General features: G+C 42.8%; 2 protein-coding genes across 5 annotated transcripts; one reads left to right on the forward strand and one right to left on the reverse strand.

Annotated features, from left to right (window-relative positions):
- Positions 1 to 201: 201 nt before the first annotated feature.
- On the reverse strand, positions 202 to 8,056 carry LOC120901022 (calcium channel flower). Of its 4 annotated transcripts, XM_040308707.1 has the most exons (7): positions 7,780 to 8,056; positions 7,528 to 7,648; positions 5,481 to 5,688; positions 5,307 to 5,414; positions 4,799 to 4,904; positions 2,311 to 2,384; positions 202 to 2,213 (listed from the first exon to the last, which is right to left on the reverse strand). In XM_040308707.1, the coding sequence occupies exons 1-6, from the start codon at positions 7,780 to 7,782 to the stop codon at positions 2,322 to 2,324; spliced, it is 609 nt and encodes a 202-aa protein (XP_040164641.1). In that variant the 5' UTR covers positions 7,783 to 8,056; the 3' UTR covers positions 202 to 2,213; positions 2,311 to 2,321. The 4 variants fall into 4 exon arrangements, with proteins under 4 accessions (XP_040164641.1, XP_040164642.1, XP_040164639.1 ...); XM_040308708.1 differs by lacking the exon at positions 4,799 to 4,904; XM_040308706.1 differs by lacking the exon at positions 202 to 2,213 and having other exon boundaries at positions 2,278 to 2,384.
- Positions 8,057 to 9,205: 1,149 nt separating this feature from the next.
- On the forward strand, positions 9,206 to 11,727 carry LOC120903602 (zinc finger protein 436-like). The gene is made up of 2 exons (XM_040313126.1): positions 9,206 to 9,412; positions 9,480 to 11,727. Exons 1-2 carry the CDS (start codon positions 9,245 to 9,247, stop codon positions 11,322 to 11,324), a joined length of 2,013 nt encoding a protein of 670 aa, XP_040169060.1. The 5' UTR covers positions 9,206 to 9,244; the 3' UTR covers positions 11,325 to 11,727.
- The last annotated feature ends 5,085 nt before the right edge of the window (positions 11,728 to 16,812 follow it).

The raw sequence follows: 16,812 nt of genomic DNA on the forward strand, positions 1-16,812 counted from the left end.
CATGAGTTTTTTTAAGATTCTTTAATCTTTGAAGAGTCGATTCGAGATTCGAATAACTCATCACTGAATATTCATATGAATGAATCACAACGAAAGAATGATGAAACCCAACACTAGCCTGTAGGTATAATGGACACTTAATTATTTTCTTTTCAAATATCATGCACATGCAGCCGATGACAAACACGGACCAGAGGTTGGTAACGGTAATATTCTTGTTCCTTTATTTTCTGCACTCGTGTTTATGTGGTTCGATATTTCTTATTTTTCTACCATTTTTTCTTTAATTCATTTCTTTATTTTTATGATTCTGTTTTGTCTAGTTTTCTATTCTTTCTTCTTCAACGATGTGTGTGTGTGAGTTTTTTGTTGTTCTTGTTGTTGTCTGTTGCTGTTTTTTTTTTCATTAAGTTCTCTATGCGCGCTTCTCTATCGTTCTTGTATCGTACACGATATATGTATATGTATATATAGTTTATGTAAATATGGTATTCTTTACATAATGCATGCTTATCTACATGCGCAATGGAGGACTTTTGTATTAACTTCTCTCCCCCCGCCGTCGGTCGGTACGTAGGTTCGCAACGCAGGTTTTCGTGTCTTTTTTCTTTGCTAAACAAATGATGCAGAAGCTTTATTGATTTACGCTCCCACCTTGTTTGCAAGCCGCGTCACTCATCTCCTCATCCTTCCATGTGTCAGGGTAATTTATGCTATTTAACTATTTTAACTCTCTATCTCTCTTTTATTAAGCCTTTCCAACGGTGCGCTTCCTCCATGCAAACAAAATTCAAAACAACACTTGCCCAATGATGTTTTCAATGTTGTGTTCTTCTCACACCTGCTGTTTAGTAAGAATAATTTCAATTTAGTGCCATAGTTCGAGGGCATTCCGGCACTAAGCGAAACGGGACCAACCGGTGGAACCACAGACACGAAAGAAAGCGTGAAGCACTAACAAACGTTGGCTTCCGGGATATGTAACTTACGTTCTATTTGCACCTGCCATCCGGAACAATGGGTAGCAGATGCGCCTGAATGCTCCGTCCGTCCACCATTCGCTTAACCAGCTTCCCTTTAGGCCCTTCGAAAAGCTGCTTCCCGTGTGCTGCATCCCCGTCAAAGCTAGGCAATTATTATTAACTCGAATACAGCAAAATTGTTCTAACACATAAGCCCCACGCAGCTCGAAAGGTAGCTCTGGAATGTGTACTTCTGTCTGCGTGCATCTCAAACAGAACCAGTGGATTATTCTTTTTGTTTTCATCAACGTAGCAATTGCTTGTGATTAGAGTAGGGACTAAAATTATCACATTTTCTAATATATCAAACATTTGCAGAGCATTTCGATAACTTAGATCTCATAAATATTATTCCCCACATGCCGCGATGCATGTGTAAAAACTCTGTAGCCAAACGGCACAAGTGTGTGTGTTTGTGTTTGTTAATAAACAAACAATTGCTTTGGACGTTTGTAAGACGGGAGGAAAATAGGCACAGAATGAAATAGAAAGACAGGATAAAAAAAAAGAAAATTTCTCCATGCTCTGGCATGCGAGCTGAGTTTTAAAAAAGGTCCAACTAAAATCTGTCTCACCTTCATGGTTTACCTATTTTGTGTTTAATTCCATTTGAAATTATTCCTTTCCATCGTACGCTCATATCAAGGGTTAAAAATAATGCAAAAAATAGGTAAATTGAAAGTAAGCGGTCGTTTGTATAATTTGTTGCCTATTAGGTGTAGTAAAGCAAATGGTATTTACTTTATGTTCTCTCGGTACAATTAACACACTGTACGACTGATGTTGTTTTCCATCGAAATCTATAACCAAAACCAAAACAAGCTAGGAGACAGAGCTGAGCAGTAGTATGTACGTGGTCTTACACAATTTTCACAATGAAACTACTCCACGCTCCGTGGCAGCATCGAAAGAAGCGGTTCGAAGAGGGATGTGTACATCGAGCCCCTACAATGCTATGCTAACTGAAACAGCCCCATTTTCTCAGTCTCGCAGTCCTGCTATAAGCTGGGTAGCAAACGTACGCACGCACAGACACTACCTCCTACCCCTCCATATCCACTTGCGATAAAAGTGGCGCTCGCGCCGTGCCCCATTCCTCGCGTTTTCCTACAATGCCTGCATGCGTGCTGATGGGTGGCTCATTTTTTACCGCACATGTTTTAAGCTACACTATCGTACGGGGGCGGTGCGCTGTAAGAGATCGGTTGGACATTATACACTAGCGTGGAGTTCTGCTTGGTCGTGGTGCTACCACCACCGCCACCGATGACATCGACTGACGACATACCGTTGCCCTGCTCAGCGGACGAGCTGGCTCCCGCCGACGTTGTTGCCGCTGCTCGCATGTCCTCTAACGACGCTCTTTAAATGATGGCGATGTAAACAAAAACGGTAACGAAAACGAGAAAAGGGAAAAGAAATAAATAAAAAACGAAATGAAAATCAAATTGATGCAAACGAAAGTACAAAATTATACCAAATAATACTAATAGATATGCAATTAGAGAAGCACAAAAGAGAGAGAAAATAAAAAGAAACCAACGACAGGTTGGTAGTTGGAATGGTTTAAAAAGCAGTGAGCACAAATCTATGTTATCATGAGCAATGGAAAGGGTGTACGTGAATGCTTAACTAAAAGTGATTTTAAACCACTAATCGTGTGCTTTTAAAACGAGCCATACAAAAAGACGAAAAAATAAACAACAGAAACACACATATTAAAAGTAAGCACCATACAGCATGAATGAAGTTCCAAGCGTCTTCGCAGTAGTTCGTTTAACTTAACAAAAATAATCCTCCCTGCTTCGTGTAGTATATTCGATATAATGTATTGCTTAATTCCTTCACTCACACACACACACGTTCGTTCTAGTGAGTGGAGATGCGGTTGGGATTCACGCGCCCCATACGACCGACCGGTGGGCAAGGGAGGTTGTTTGAGATCATGCTGCAGGGTACTGGAGCAGATTGTTACCACACAATCTTTCCCTCGCTCGTCCCTTTGCTATTTAATTGAACCGTCCATCCATCCTAATTTGCATTGTCCTTATAACGTGTGTGTTGCCCTGAACTACTCCTACAAAGCACGAGTCCTTACCACTGGGTAAGTGTGTATGTGTGTGAATGTGTCTGAGATGTGTTGAGGTTGCGTGATGTGTTGGTGTGTATGTATGTATGATCTCATTTATTCAACACACTCTTTAACACACACAAAAACCAATGATGCAGTGTTTTGTGTAGTTAGTTTCGCCTTAATTAATATCCTTTTCTCCTGTTCTCCCCCGTCACTTGCATTCTGCTTGCTTGCTTCTTCTTTTTTTGGTGGGTTTATGCTTCTTTTTTTATGGACAACTGGTTATGATTGATTCACATGCCAACAACAAGCACCACTAACGCGCGGTGGAACTCTTTCAGTGTTTAAGTGTATGTCACGGTATCTCGGAGTGAACGGGTTTGCTTAACATCGCCCGCTGGTACTTCTGTGTCACCTTGCGCTGAACCGCATCTTGGTTATTGTAATATGGTAAACGATATTCTCTATATGGGTTCTCCGATTATCAACATGTGGCGCATTTAGCCGATCGCCAACTACCAACAACCACACATCCTTTTCGGCCAGTGCTGGACAAGTATTGTGTTATGGGGAGATTAGACAAGACAAGTAGTGGGGTTTCGTGTGTTTTTTGTTCATGCGTTGGGGATGTTTCGAGTAACAGAGATGTGAGAAACGATATGGAATTACGATTCTCTAGTTCACGTAAATTAGTTTTTTTTACACCTTCGATTTCTACTATCACTATTAAAATAAACTATGTTGAACGCGGGGAAGGAGAGCATACATTTCATAAGACTGCACTTTCACTTCACACAAGACCCCAGCGCAGCTCTAACGCACGTCAAAACGATTGGAACAAAGTGGTACTTAAAACCAAATGCTAAATGCTTCTCTGGAACTGCCGGATCGTTTCCATTTTGGTGCAATCGCTTCGAGCAATTCAAAGATTATCATCTAGGCAAATAGCTAATCTAACAAAACCATTTAATTATCTACTATGCTCGTTCGGCCATTGCTCTATTACTCTTATCCCTCGTTCTGTGCGTGTTATTAATACGTTTGTTAATTGCTGACCAACCGTGTCCGGCATTGATTGACATTAAACGAAACTCCTGCACACGTACGCACTTAAACGATAACTTTAATAATTAAGAATTAACTCTCAACTTTAGCTATCGAAACACCCCTTTTCCATACAAGCTAGCCCTGTGTGTGTGTTCGCCCTTCTACATGATTGAGCTCGTACGTGTATATGTATGTGTGTGTTTTAGCTTGGTTCTCTTATCTTTGTTGTTGTCTGTTTGTTCTAGCGTTTTATTTTCATTTACTGACTCGTTTGGTTCTTAGTTGCAGGAAGAAAAGGATTTGCCTTCTGCCTACGTTCGACTACGGCGATGACAGCGATGGGAATCGGAGAGGATTTCTTTTTTTCTTTTTATGGCGTCGAAGGAGGTAATCAGTATTCGAGCGATACAGGGAGAGCAAACGGGGCGAAAGTGGGCTACTAGACACAATTAGCCATGTTTCCGATTTGCTATCCCGTGAGCAAAACGTTTGTGTGTTGGTGTGTGTGTTTTTTGTATTTTTAAATGCTTGTTTTTGCTTTTGCATGATGAAGGAGCAGCGAAAATTGTTAAGAAGCTTAATGGGTTTATGGTAGGTTGTTTTTTGGTTTTGGAGGGTTTGATATTTAGTGAACGATTTATGTTGGACGCCATACATCGGGGTCCTCCATCAGGGTGGAGTGTTGGTCCGTTGACGGGACGCCCTGCACCGGGGACATCGCGTTCGGGGAAGCCATCGCTGCCATATCCTCACGCGATCCTCTGCACGATTGATCCATCGGTACCGGTGGTATAATATGATGATTTTAAGATGATGATGATGATGATGATGATGATGTTAAGGTTGTGTTTCACACAAGTTTAGGTAGAAGCAAGTGTTATTTTTTGGGTGGTAGAAGTAGTAGTAGTAGAAGTGGTAGTAGTAGCGTCCGCGAATGTTATTGAAAGGTAAAAAGAGGAGATGCATATCAGTAAGTAAATTTAGGTGGTTAGTAATTCGTCTTTAAATTTGATTTGTAATTTCCTCAACTTTATAAAAAAAAAACCCAAAATTGAACAATTGATAAATTCGAAATCTTGCATGTTATACCCGCTTAATTTAATTGAAATATTTACAACACCCGGTTCATTTTCGTGCTATTATTGTTTTCATCATATACGTACTTTTTGCCGAGTGCCATCATACCGTACAGCATGCCGGTAACGAATATAAGCCCACAGCCGAACAGGCTGCCCAAGCCCAGGCACAGGATTACCGGCGGGATGGAGATACTAAAATTTGAAACCAAAAAAGCGTACATCAATAAAAGAAAAGCATTGCTTCCTAGCCGTACTTACATGCAGTAGAGCGCGGCCCGGTTCCAGTACGGCCGCTGGTCGGCCTTCTCTGCCGCCTGCTGCACATAGTCGATGAAGATAAAGCAACACGGTGCCTCTATCGCCAGCACCACGAACCCGGCCAGTATCTGCAGGATGCCACCGACCAGGCACCCAACATCACCGAGCAGTATGCCGATGCAGTTGTACAGCCCGAACAGAATGGCAACTAAAAGGAAGGGGGTGAGAGGATCGATCAGAAAGTGGTTTTGTAACATGCAGAAACATTGCTTTTTTTTATTAATTTTCAATTAGTCCACTGTGTCCGTTCAATTAACAATAATAATAATAATAATAATAATAATAATAATAATAATAATAATAATAATAATAATAATAATAACAATAATAATAATAAATAATGCATTTTAACAGTAATGTATGGATTTTAAAGCGAGTGAGTTCAATAGCACACGACCTCATTAGCTTAACTGTAGCGTGACTATTCCGGATATCTGTTTTTTCCTCTTATCAGTGGCAGCATACGGCTTTGCGGATGATGTTTTCAGTTCACAATACAGTAAACGCCCTTTAGAGTGTAAATACAGTCCACAATATTTGCCTGCACACGGTGGTACACATTAGTACAAAATTAATATTAATATTTGCATCGAATAGCCGGATTAAACCGTTATCAATAAACAATCATTTTTGCTGCAATTCGTATGTACGCATGTTTGTATGGGTAATAAATAATTGTGCTGTGTGCCTCAACTTTGTGACGTACTGTGCGTATCCTGTTGCTTGGATTCTGTTGCAATTTGAATTGCAACGATTGGCTGTTGTAAGAATATATAAAAAAACTGCATTCGCGCGCTCTCCAATCCATCGAGCACAGCATCCTGTTCTCCCTCTCAAGCTGTACTATTTTCTCCCCCCCACCCATGTTGTGTCCTGTCCCCTTGCCGTAGTGTTTGTATCAATTACATAATAACCTTCAGGCGGGTTGAGATGATAAAGTCCTTCCCATTAGCACTGGTAGGAGGAAAGGCGATATTGCCAACCAGCCAGGATGTTGCGAACTAACAAAAAAAAGGATAACACCACACATACACACACACACATACATACACTTCGATACAGCGTGTATTCACGTAAGAGAGGGGTAGCTTCTCGTCCGCGCCCCCAAAAATAAACCTCTCCACACACAGTGACACGAATGCGCGCACACACACACACTTATTGAAAGGCTCTCCGCACCAACACACATCACATCTTTTGCTGCTCTCGGTTGTACTCCACCGCGGAGGAGTGTAGCGCGTATACGGAGGAATTCTCTTCGCCTCGCTAGACACGCGCGTTCACTTTCTTCTCACTAGCTTTTTTATGGGTGGCTAGATTTTCCACCAGAAACAAGTGAAAACTCCACTCGCAATGCCAAAACACGGCGCGAAGAGGGAGGGAAAGGGAGAGACACGTATAGGAAAGTAATCCATGGTTTTTGCACACAACGAGAAGTGGCAGGAACGGTGGTCACATAAAATCGCGGTTGGTCCGGAACGGGATTTAATTCGTTCGCTTGATTTTCACACTCCATGCATTATCACTTCGAGGGCTTCAGTTTCTTCTCTCGGATTACACGCACACACACATACACACACGCGCGCATATTTCGCGGACGCTAATTAATGCAAAGAATAAGAAAAAAAGCTAAAAAAAATCTATTTAAAAAAACCCCTAAAATTAGCTGCCTTGTTTTCCTGTTTCTTCTGTCTTCCCCTCGCTCTTCACTCTTCCCCTCCACAGTGCGCTATCTCTTATCAGTGAAGCTGATTCATCCGTCAAAATCCGTCCTCTCTCCCGGAAAGCTAATCAAATTGTCTTTTGCTTCACGGCTTTGGCGAGTTTTCGTTTTCTCGCTTGAGCTAATTCATAACTGGGCAATAAGCAAAGAAAAAAAGGGCCATAAAACACTCTCCCTAAATGGTGGGTACACCGAGCCCCCCGTCATCGTCGTCGTCGTGGTCGTTTCCACCTTTCGGATTAACCGATCGATAAATCTACTCACAGAATCCACCGACGATACCCGCCGCCCGTCCACCGTACTTCAGGTGCCACGGCACATCGTCCCGCGGCACATTGTCCTGGCCGGGGCGGGCCATCAGGGTGGTTAATCTTTCCGCGAACGACTGGAACGATACATTACGAAGCGGGAGCGGGTTAATTTAATTGTAGAAACTCGTCCGGGATTGAGAGCATGTTTTTTTCTTCTCTATCGATTCGGCTAGCAGAAAACAAAAGTCGATAACACACTTCTTACCATTTTGCTATTGCTTTCTTTTGCGGGCGCTGTGCTACGCTTTACTTTCCCGGTGTGCCGAGGGTGAAAGTAGATAACCTTTTCTTTTTGCTAGTTGCTGGCAATAGCTTTCGAGCCACGGATTCACGATTCGTACCGTGCGCAGGTATTCTCGACGGGACACGAAACTAGACACGAACAAGCTGGCCAAACTCACAAGTTTTAATCCTTTTCCACTCTCTACGTAAATTTTGCTAGCGTTTTGCTGCTCTGGCGCCCCAAGTAACAATTTCCTCTTGGGTTACGATGACAGTTCAACTTTTCCCGTTCGTTCGATACCCATGCAGCGCTTTTGGTTGGGAAGTGTTTGACAGCTGCTTCTTATCCGGCACCGTTAGCAAATACAAAATAACGTTTATTGCGATAAAGAACTGATATCAAACTATGGAGATTGAATATTTGAATTAAAAAAAATTTGAAAAATTTTCATTTAATTAATCGATTTGATACAAACAATAACTGAAAAAATGAGATTTTCTGTTGCATGTGTCAGCAAATCACTTCAGCAACAATCTAGCAACCAAGGGTTTGGCAACCAAGAAATTATTTTATAAATGCATCCGAGAATGTGTTTCGCCCAGGTTCAATCATGGCCTATATACCTTTTTTACTTTCACAGCAAAAATATTATAAAATGGTCGTATGGCCAGAACAGTGGGTCTTCCTCTTTCTCTTCTTCTTCTTCTTCTTCTTCTTCTTCTTCTTCTTCTTCCTTTTCTTTTTCTTCTATTTTGCGTAAAGTCCGTAAGACAAGCCGTAAAGCATGTCTTACGCCTCGCCGACCTATACAGGCTTTCGAGATTTATTGAATTACCACGCAGCAGCCCGAATTGCAAAATTTGCTTAAACAGCTCATTTTGGCAAGCTAAAGATCGCTGCTCAAATTCACATTTTGCAGAAATTAAACAGCATCAAAGTTTCAGGTTATTTTTTCAATGACAAGGCCTTGCTTGAAAATAAAACACAAAGAAAAATACTCCCCAGCACCCTTGCGTAAGGAAGCTGCTTAGGTGCTATTGAGAAGGACCATATGGAACTTTAATGCTGTTTATCTACTGCTGTTTATCTTGGCTGCCTAAGAAATGTTGGCTATTTGTTCTTAAATATTTCTGTTATTCTCTACAAAATTAAGGATAACAAAACTCACTTTTTGTTTGTTTAAAATAACAGGCGTTACTTTTCAGTTATCAAACTTTTTTGTTACGGTGGTTTTTCGTTCTGTCTGGCAGCGGCCTACCACGAAACGCCCGATAACGTCTCTATCAAATTAGTTTGATTTTGTTACTTGGGTGCAGCACAGCGTTGCGTTTATATTGCATGATTCAACCGGCGCTAATTTTGACAGCTATATCGACTTTGTCGACCGGGCACAAATCGTACAATTCGCACGAATGTAAACAAACGAACTTGCTGGCAGCAGGCAAAGATGTCCACTCTGGACGCAAATCTGGAGCCAAAAACTACGCTTTACGACTCCAAAGTGTGCCGGTTGTGCGGTGAAAAGAACGACAATGGACGCCCGCTGTTTCGCGACTGTGACGCGAACGGTGAGTGTGAAGTGAGCAAGCTGATTAACCAGTACCTGCCGGTGAAGGTAAGTGCCAACCGTGCTAGTAGTGGGCAAACCGAACACGCAAATTAAATGTGCCACTCTGCCGCAGGTCCACAATGACGGCGTTTTACCGCGCTGGATCTGTCCCGGGTGTCACATTCAGCTCGAATCGACGGCACAGTTCTTCGAGATGATCCAGAAGGGACAGCGAACGATCGAGTCGATGAGGGCGAAGGAGGAACAATCGGTAGCGGCGACGCGCGCGATGAGCATGCGAACCGACGACGTCAGTCAGCTGTGCGATATAATGGATCCGGAGAAGTGGAACGAGCTGTTCGAGAAGCCGGGCATGACGGATAAGGAGGGCCTGCTCGTGCCGCTGGAACTGTTCGAGCTGGAAGATTTGTTCAAACCACTTGAAACGGCCCCAAAGCCGCCCGTACCTACGCTGCCTGAAGAACCGCCTGCGCCCGAGCAGGTGGAAAGCGTAACCGTAGCATCTGAATCACAGCCGCAGGCCACCGGCGAAACCGGTGACGAGCGAGACCGAACCCAAGCGAAAGATTGGATCGTCAAGTCGGAAGTGACGGGTGAAAGCAGCACTGGCCGGGGCCAGGTGATCGGTTTCGTGCACCACAACCACAGCAAAACGGACATCGGCAACCTCGTGCTGGTGGAGGACGCTACGGGGAAGAAAAAGATCAGCGCCAAGTTTGTGTGCGACATTTGCAGCGAAAGCTTTGCCCGCGAACCGCGCTACCTGAAGCACCGGAAAACGCACACCATCCTGTTCGAATGTTCCGTCTGCTTGCTCAAGTTCGGCTCGAACGGGAAGCTGCTCGTCCACCAGCAGCAAACGCTGCACATCGGCAAGGGCATGGTGGAGGGTTTGCAGCTGCCGGATGAAGCAGGCGGCGGTAAGCGAAGGGGCGAAACTGCAGCGAAGGAAGCGGCGGCTAGCGAACACCAAAGCGAAGTAGCAGCGCAGGGCGGCGATAATGTGTACGCGTGCGATAGTTGTGATAATACGTTCGCCGGGTTAAACAGCGTCCTGCAGCACGAAGAGTCGGTCCACGCGCACGAAAACCACTCGTTCGTGTGCATCGAGTGTGGGAAAGCGTTCCGCGAGAAGAATCTGCTGCACCGGCACAGGCAAACGCACGTGCAGGACCGGGTGCACCGGTGCACGGTGTGCGAGGCGGCGTTCAAAACGCGCTCCACCCTCACCAAGCACGCCCGGTCGCACGAGGGCACCAAGCGGTACCGGTGCACGATCTGCGAGCAGCAGTTCGCGTACAAGTCCGGCTACGACAAGCATCTCGATTGGCACAACGGTGTCAAGCCGTTCGAGTGCGAGCACTGCTCGAAGCGCTTTTCCCAGCGCGGCAACCTGAAGGAGCACCAGCGGGTCCACTCGGGCGACAAACCGTACCAGTGTGGCGTGTGTGAGGCCCGGTTCGGGACGAGCTCGCAGCACCGGGCGCACGTCAAGCGGCACGAAAATGTGCGCCCGTACGAGTGTGACATGTGCGAGAAGACGTTCGTGGTGCGGGAAAACTACAACACGCATCTGCGCCGGCACCGCAACGAGAAACCGTTCGCTTGCGATGATTGTCCACGCTCGTTCGTGGAGCGGTGGGCGCTGAAGAAGCACGTGCGAACGCACACGCAGGAGAAGCCGTACAGTTGCAAGCACTGTGGGAAATCGTTTGCCGATCCATCGAACCTTTCCCGCCACGTGGTCTCGGTGCACGAGAAGAAGGTGAAGGAAGGCGGGGAGGAGGTGAAGTCCGGTGGTCCAGCAGCAGCGGTGCCGGCTGAGCATGGGGCCGATGGGGGATTGCTGCTGTACGATATGGCGCTGCGGGATGGTGGGCCGAGCGGTATCGATGCGCTGACCGAGGACGGAATGATTTCGCTGGATGATGCTGTGATCTACATGGAGGACCACTAAGGGTGAGGCAAGGTAGGCGCGAAATTTTGGTTTTGGTTCGATTCGAAGGTGCTACTACAGGTTAGTAGAATTAGTATTATTTTGCTTGCGTTTTAGAAGAGTGAAGGTTTTCAATCACTAATTTGAAAAAGAATTCACTGTAAAAGGGAAATTTTCTCACTTTTTATACCTAAATTAATTACAATTGATGTTGGTGGAACAGAGTTGGGTACAAAGAATGGGTACAATGTAGAAGGTGATTAGGGCCACAAGTTTGCTTTTCAGAGGAGTGATCCATCGTATACTTACTGAGCTGTAGTGAAAATGAATTCCATGATAAATGAAATTATTAAATCTACCATGTTTTAGGTCGGTAATGAATTAAAAAATTGAACAACAACAAAAATCCACCGGTGTCCAAGTTATTTTCGTTTGTTTTGTGTTGTACTTAGTGTATCTTTTATAAATAAATATCTTATAATTACAGGGTTGTCCAGGTTGTCAGTTTCTAATGTAAACATTGTTATTCACCGCGTGCAACATGTTAATCCACATCAATCTAATATTTTATTTCCATCATCATAATTTTTAAAATTTTCAGCATGTTTTTCAACACCTCTCAAGCTGTATTAAATTTGACAGTTCTCTGTGATGTGTTTAAAATTATCTGTTAAAACCGAAATTTTATTATGAAGCAAATACACCATTTGACAGCTGTTGAAAAACATCTTGGAAGCGGTGAATAATTATGCACACATTCAAAAGAGATTTGGAAACCCTTGTATGTATCTATTTTACTATATTTTTACTGGGTTTTCCGAGTCAATATCCAATGTGCACAGCATTATTCATCGCTTGCGAGATGTTTTTCAACTGGTCAGTAGCCAAATGTTGTATTTGCATCACAAACATTTTTCAGTTTTTTTCGCATGATTTTCAACACATCACAATCTAGACTGAGTATGACAGTTCTTTGTGAACTGTTAAAAATCTTGTAGAAGAATTGAAATTTTACATGGTTTTCCAAGTTACTTTCGAATATTGTAGATATTGTTATTCACCGCGTGCAGCATGTTAATCCTCATCAATCTGATATTTCATTTGCATTTGCATTTGCACAATAACTTTGAATTTCTTCAGCATGATTTTCAACACGCCTCAAGCTGGATTGAGTTTGACTGTTCTTTGCTATGTGTTGAAAATCATGTTTTGAAACAGAAATTTCATTTTGAAGCAAATACACAATTTGACAGCTGCTCATTGCTATTCACAAACATCATTGCAAGCGGTAAATAATGCTGTGCATATTGGAGATTGGCTGGAAAAACCCTCCATATTAAATGATTACTTATGCTTGTTGGCTTAAACATACTTCGGAGTGCCTGTTGTTTTAAGAACAATCAAAAGTGCAACGTAACATATGACATTTATCTTTGAAAAATAGAATTATTACAAGAAACCCATTTGGATTGTCCCTAGTATGTTCATCCATTACCAGGTTCCAGTCAACTATTTTAAGCTGAAAAATGGTGAAATAATCATTTATATCTCACTTTTGTCGTTCATGAAAAACGAATAATCTACAACTTTACTTGCCGAGGCTTGATTCTCATTCCGTAGTACGACGTTTCCTCTCGTAAACAAGGCTTTTCTTTATTTGGTGAAACATTCTTAAGCCAGTCTAAGCTAAGTCTAAGGGCTCCTACTAAGCCATTACAGGGTTTACCAGTCCAATAAACAACTGTCCACTTGTTTATAACAATAGTCGTTTTGAATAGACACCGCTGTCTACCACTTGCTCACACGTCAGATGGTGTAAGCTACTCTGTCCAGTTCAATAACACAATTTTCGCCTTCGATTAGCAACTGTCAGATTCGGCACAGTTTGTTTTGTTGGGACAAATTTTGCAAAAACAAAACATTTTCAAACACGCTTCTTTTATTCAAGCAATATGCAGTATAAACCAGAAATTTCAGTAAATCAAAACATAATTTTTGTTAATTATACAACAACCACAAGAAACCTTGCCGAATCCGACCGTTGTGCAATCCAATGTACTCAAGTCTATACCGGGGCTTGAACTCATGATGGTCGAATGCTTGTTTAGTCGTGCGAGTTGACGACTGTACCACGCGCCTCGTTGCAAGGATAGCTGTAATAGAAATAAAGGTCTTGCAATTGTAATTGTGTAATGTGATCGGAAATATTTACACTTTGCACTATTACATTGCACAATTACACTGCGTTATTTCAGTGAAAAACAAACCAACATGTAATTATTTTACAGCGAGAAAAAACGTATAATTAAATATGTTTTAAATATGGTTGTGTGGTTACAGGGATTCAGGATGTTAATTAACTAGCCATTTTCCCTTGAAGTTCTCTCGCTTTGTTCTCGCAGCAATAGTCTCAATCGGGAGAAATATGACACAGTCATTAAAAAGACCAATTACAGTGTAGTGTTTAAGTAATGGAAATCCTTTCAACTTGAATATGCACTTAAAACCAATCCAATTTGATGCTCTATACGATTGGTAACCGGTTTTTCAAAGAAAAAAGGTTATTTCTTTTCGCCTTATTATGCGAACAACAGTTCCAGCAAATAATTCACACAAAGCATACACATTTCCAAAATGCAAGTGCTCTTTAATTGTAGCTAATTGTGTACTGGTAGCTGTTCGAAACGGTGTACTCAATTGTGTCCTAGTCGGTGTTTGCAGATTTTTTGTGGAATAAGCTTGTAATGTTTTCGAAAAGCAATTAAAAGTAATTCCAATGCATTGCTGCGAAACATTATTTTGTGAATGTCTGGCGCACACGTTAAAGTTCCGGTAAGCTGTACGGAAAGTTTAAGGACATTCTGCAATGGGAGGCAATTTGTGGGATACGATCGACCTAAAAGAAATAGAACACCATTTGATTAGACTTTCAACTGAAATGCTAAAATGCTTCGAATATAAGTTAGTCAGCTAATGTTGCTCCAATGTGTAATTTCCCAACCAAAAAGGAGAAAGAAAGAATTTATCACTGTCACAATGGGAACACACACCACCGAGGGTGGCTGAATACCCGCTCAATAGGTCATCCTTTTAAGCAATGGCATACTTTGGCATAAATCACGTTACACTTTACACCAAAGCCCAACCCCCTACAGAGTGGCTACAGCGCCACCGGACGCCACCATGCTTTGCCTATCCCACGAGCATCTCGCTGGCAGTAAGGTGATCAGGCTTTACTCTGCACTGTTCCGTAGCGTTTCTTTCCCAAGAACTGCTCATTATGTAAATTCTTCTACATACAGAGGGTTGGCAGCAGAGGACCTTAAAGGAGGTTGGAACTAAACGAACCGTAACCGTGTATGGTGTAAGGGACGAAGCGTGTCCGTAATCTGATTCTGTTTCAGCTCATTATTCCGTTTTTCACTCATCACCAATCATCATTGTCACCAAACGGAGCGAGAGAGAGTGAGAGAGAGAGTGTGTGTGGGCCGAGGACTTCCTAAAAGTAGCTTAGAAAAGGATGCGTTAAATGTAGAATTCCCACCGAATAAACCGGACGCAGGCTTACCAGGAGGATCAGGCAAGGGCAAGGGACATCTGCAAACTAGGATCATTTAGGGGTTTTATTTTAGACTCAGTAACATTCATTATTTAACCCGATCGATGTAGGGGAACACGGGGCAAAATGGGCACTCTTTACTTAAGTATTATTAAACAGGGATCATAGTCTTTACTACGCAAAACGTATTCATGGGAGTGTTATATCAACATCGTGCAAGTAATTCACTATTAAATACCTAGCAAGAAGAATATAAATTAAGATATAGGATTTAAAAATATGCTATTTAGACCACTAACTAAATTAGGTTAAATTAATTTTGCAAGAGTGCATGGAAGTTTTAAATAGTATATTTTCAATTTTAAAGGGCCTGCGGGCAGTTATGCTTGTAACTTTGGGTAACTTGGGTAACTTCTTTGGATAATTGGGGCTATGGTGTTGCATTTGTCCCCTTAATGAATTTGCACAAGTCAATGTAGGACACAGCTCCAAAACATCCTATTTTATCGATTGTAACGTGTAAAATTAATATTAATTTTAAACTGACCTTTTCGGAACATTTTGCAGACCTTTGCAGAACAGTTAACCTAATAAAAAAGAAAAGAAACAACCATATTGTCCCATTTCAGTGACGTTCAATGATTTTGAAAACAACAACTTTTGGATATTAATGCTGTGTTTAGAAGTCTTCTATAGTGATGGGTAAATACCAATTTTTTCCGAAGTCTGATCGATGCGACTCCGGTTCCCATCGAAATCGGACTAGGAGGGACGGCACGGGAAAAACTCCGCACTAATCGACTCCAAAACCGGATCAGTCCGGATCAGTCCGTATGGGTCTGGAAGCATCCGAACGAGTCTGGTCGATCCCGGGCGAGTAGTTTAGAGGGCAAAAACAGTAAGGCTATTTCAATTTTGACTGAATGTAATGAGAATTACACAGAAGGTACAAGGAAAAAGGGTTATACTGTGTCGTACATATTCGATGCCTTACTTGAAAGTGAACGAATAGGGAAATAGTAATTGCAACGTCAACCTAAACTAATCGCCCGGACTCTACCGGACTCGTTCAGACTCATCCAGACCCCATCCAGACTGATCCGGACTGATCCAGAGTCGAATCCGGTTATGATCCGGAGTCGGATTCATATTTTGCGCACATAATTCGGAGTTTATCCATGACTCCACTCCGGATTACCCATCACTAGTCTTGTATTTGGCCGGTCTCATAGTACAGTCGTCAACTCGTACGACTTAACAACATGCCCATCATGGGTTCAAGCCCCAAATGGACCGTGCCGCCATACGTAGGACTGACTATCCTGCTATGGGGGGGGGGGGGGTTATCCATAAGTCACTGAAAGCCAACCCCACAAGTAGTGGTACAAGGCAGGCCTTGACCGACAACGGTTGTTGAGCCAAAGAAGAAGAAGAAGAAGTCTTATATTTATTTTCATTCATAGATAAATAGTACCAGCAGAGGGTTATGTAAGAAGTCTAATTTTAACATGTCCATATTGCACCACATTCCCATAGAGGAGGTCCTCTTCTGCGAGGCCCCTTCATGCTGGGAATACGAATAGGTTGAATTGAAAAAAGGAGAACATTTTAGCATGTTTTTTGTAACAAAATCTCTTAATTTAAATGATGTATGTTGGATGCATTACAAGCGGGGCACTCAGGTGCGCTCTCCGCGAGAGCGATCTCTCGTCGGCTGACGAGCACGAGTGCCCACCGTCTCGGTACCGATGGAGATCGATCTCTCGGTACCGATCGGCAACGAGAGGGAACGTAGGGAGAGGTCGAGAGAGAGAGATTAGAAGAGATTAAGGCATTCGGGTCCGCGACGCGTTCGGAGCAACGGCTCACCATCCTCCCGCGTATCAATGTAATAGTCGTAATAGGAATAAATATAATATAATACAATAGAACACAAAAGTGGCGACGAGG

Source organism: Anopheles arabiensis, chromosome 3 (assembly GCF_016920715.1).
Source record: "Anopheles arabiensis isolate DONGOLA chromosome 3, AaraD3, whole genome shotgun sequence".
Classification (NCBI taxonomy): Eukaryota; Metazoa; Arthropoda; class Insecta; order Diptera; family Culicidae; genus Anopheles; species Anopheles arabiensis.

Coding starts and splice junctions, on each gene's coding strand:
- LOC120901022 (XM_040308705.1), bottom strand. Junction 5,689..7,527: donor GGGTATCGTCGGTGGATTCT/GTGAGTAGATTT, acceptor CCTTCCTTTTAG/TTGCCATTCTGTTCGGGCTG. Junction 5,415..5,480: donor CGGGCCGCGCTCTACTGCAT/GTAAGTACGGCT, acceptor TTCAAATTTTAG/TATCTCCATCCCGCCGGTAA.
- LOC120903602 (XM_040313126.1), top strand. CDS start 9,245: ATGTCCACTCTGGACGCAAATCTGGAGCCAAAAACTACGCTTTACGAC. Junction 9,413..9,479: donor ACCAGTACCTGCCGGTGAAG/GTAAGTGCCAAC, acceptor ACTCTGCCGCAG/GTCCACAATGACGGCGTTTT.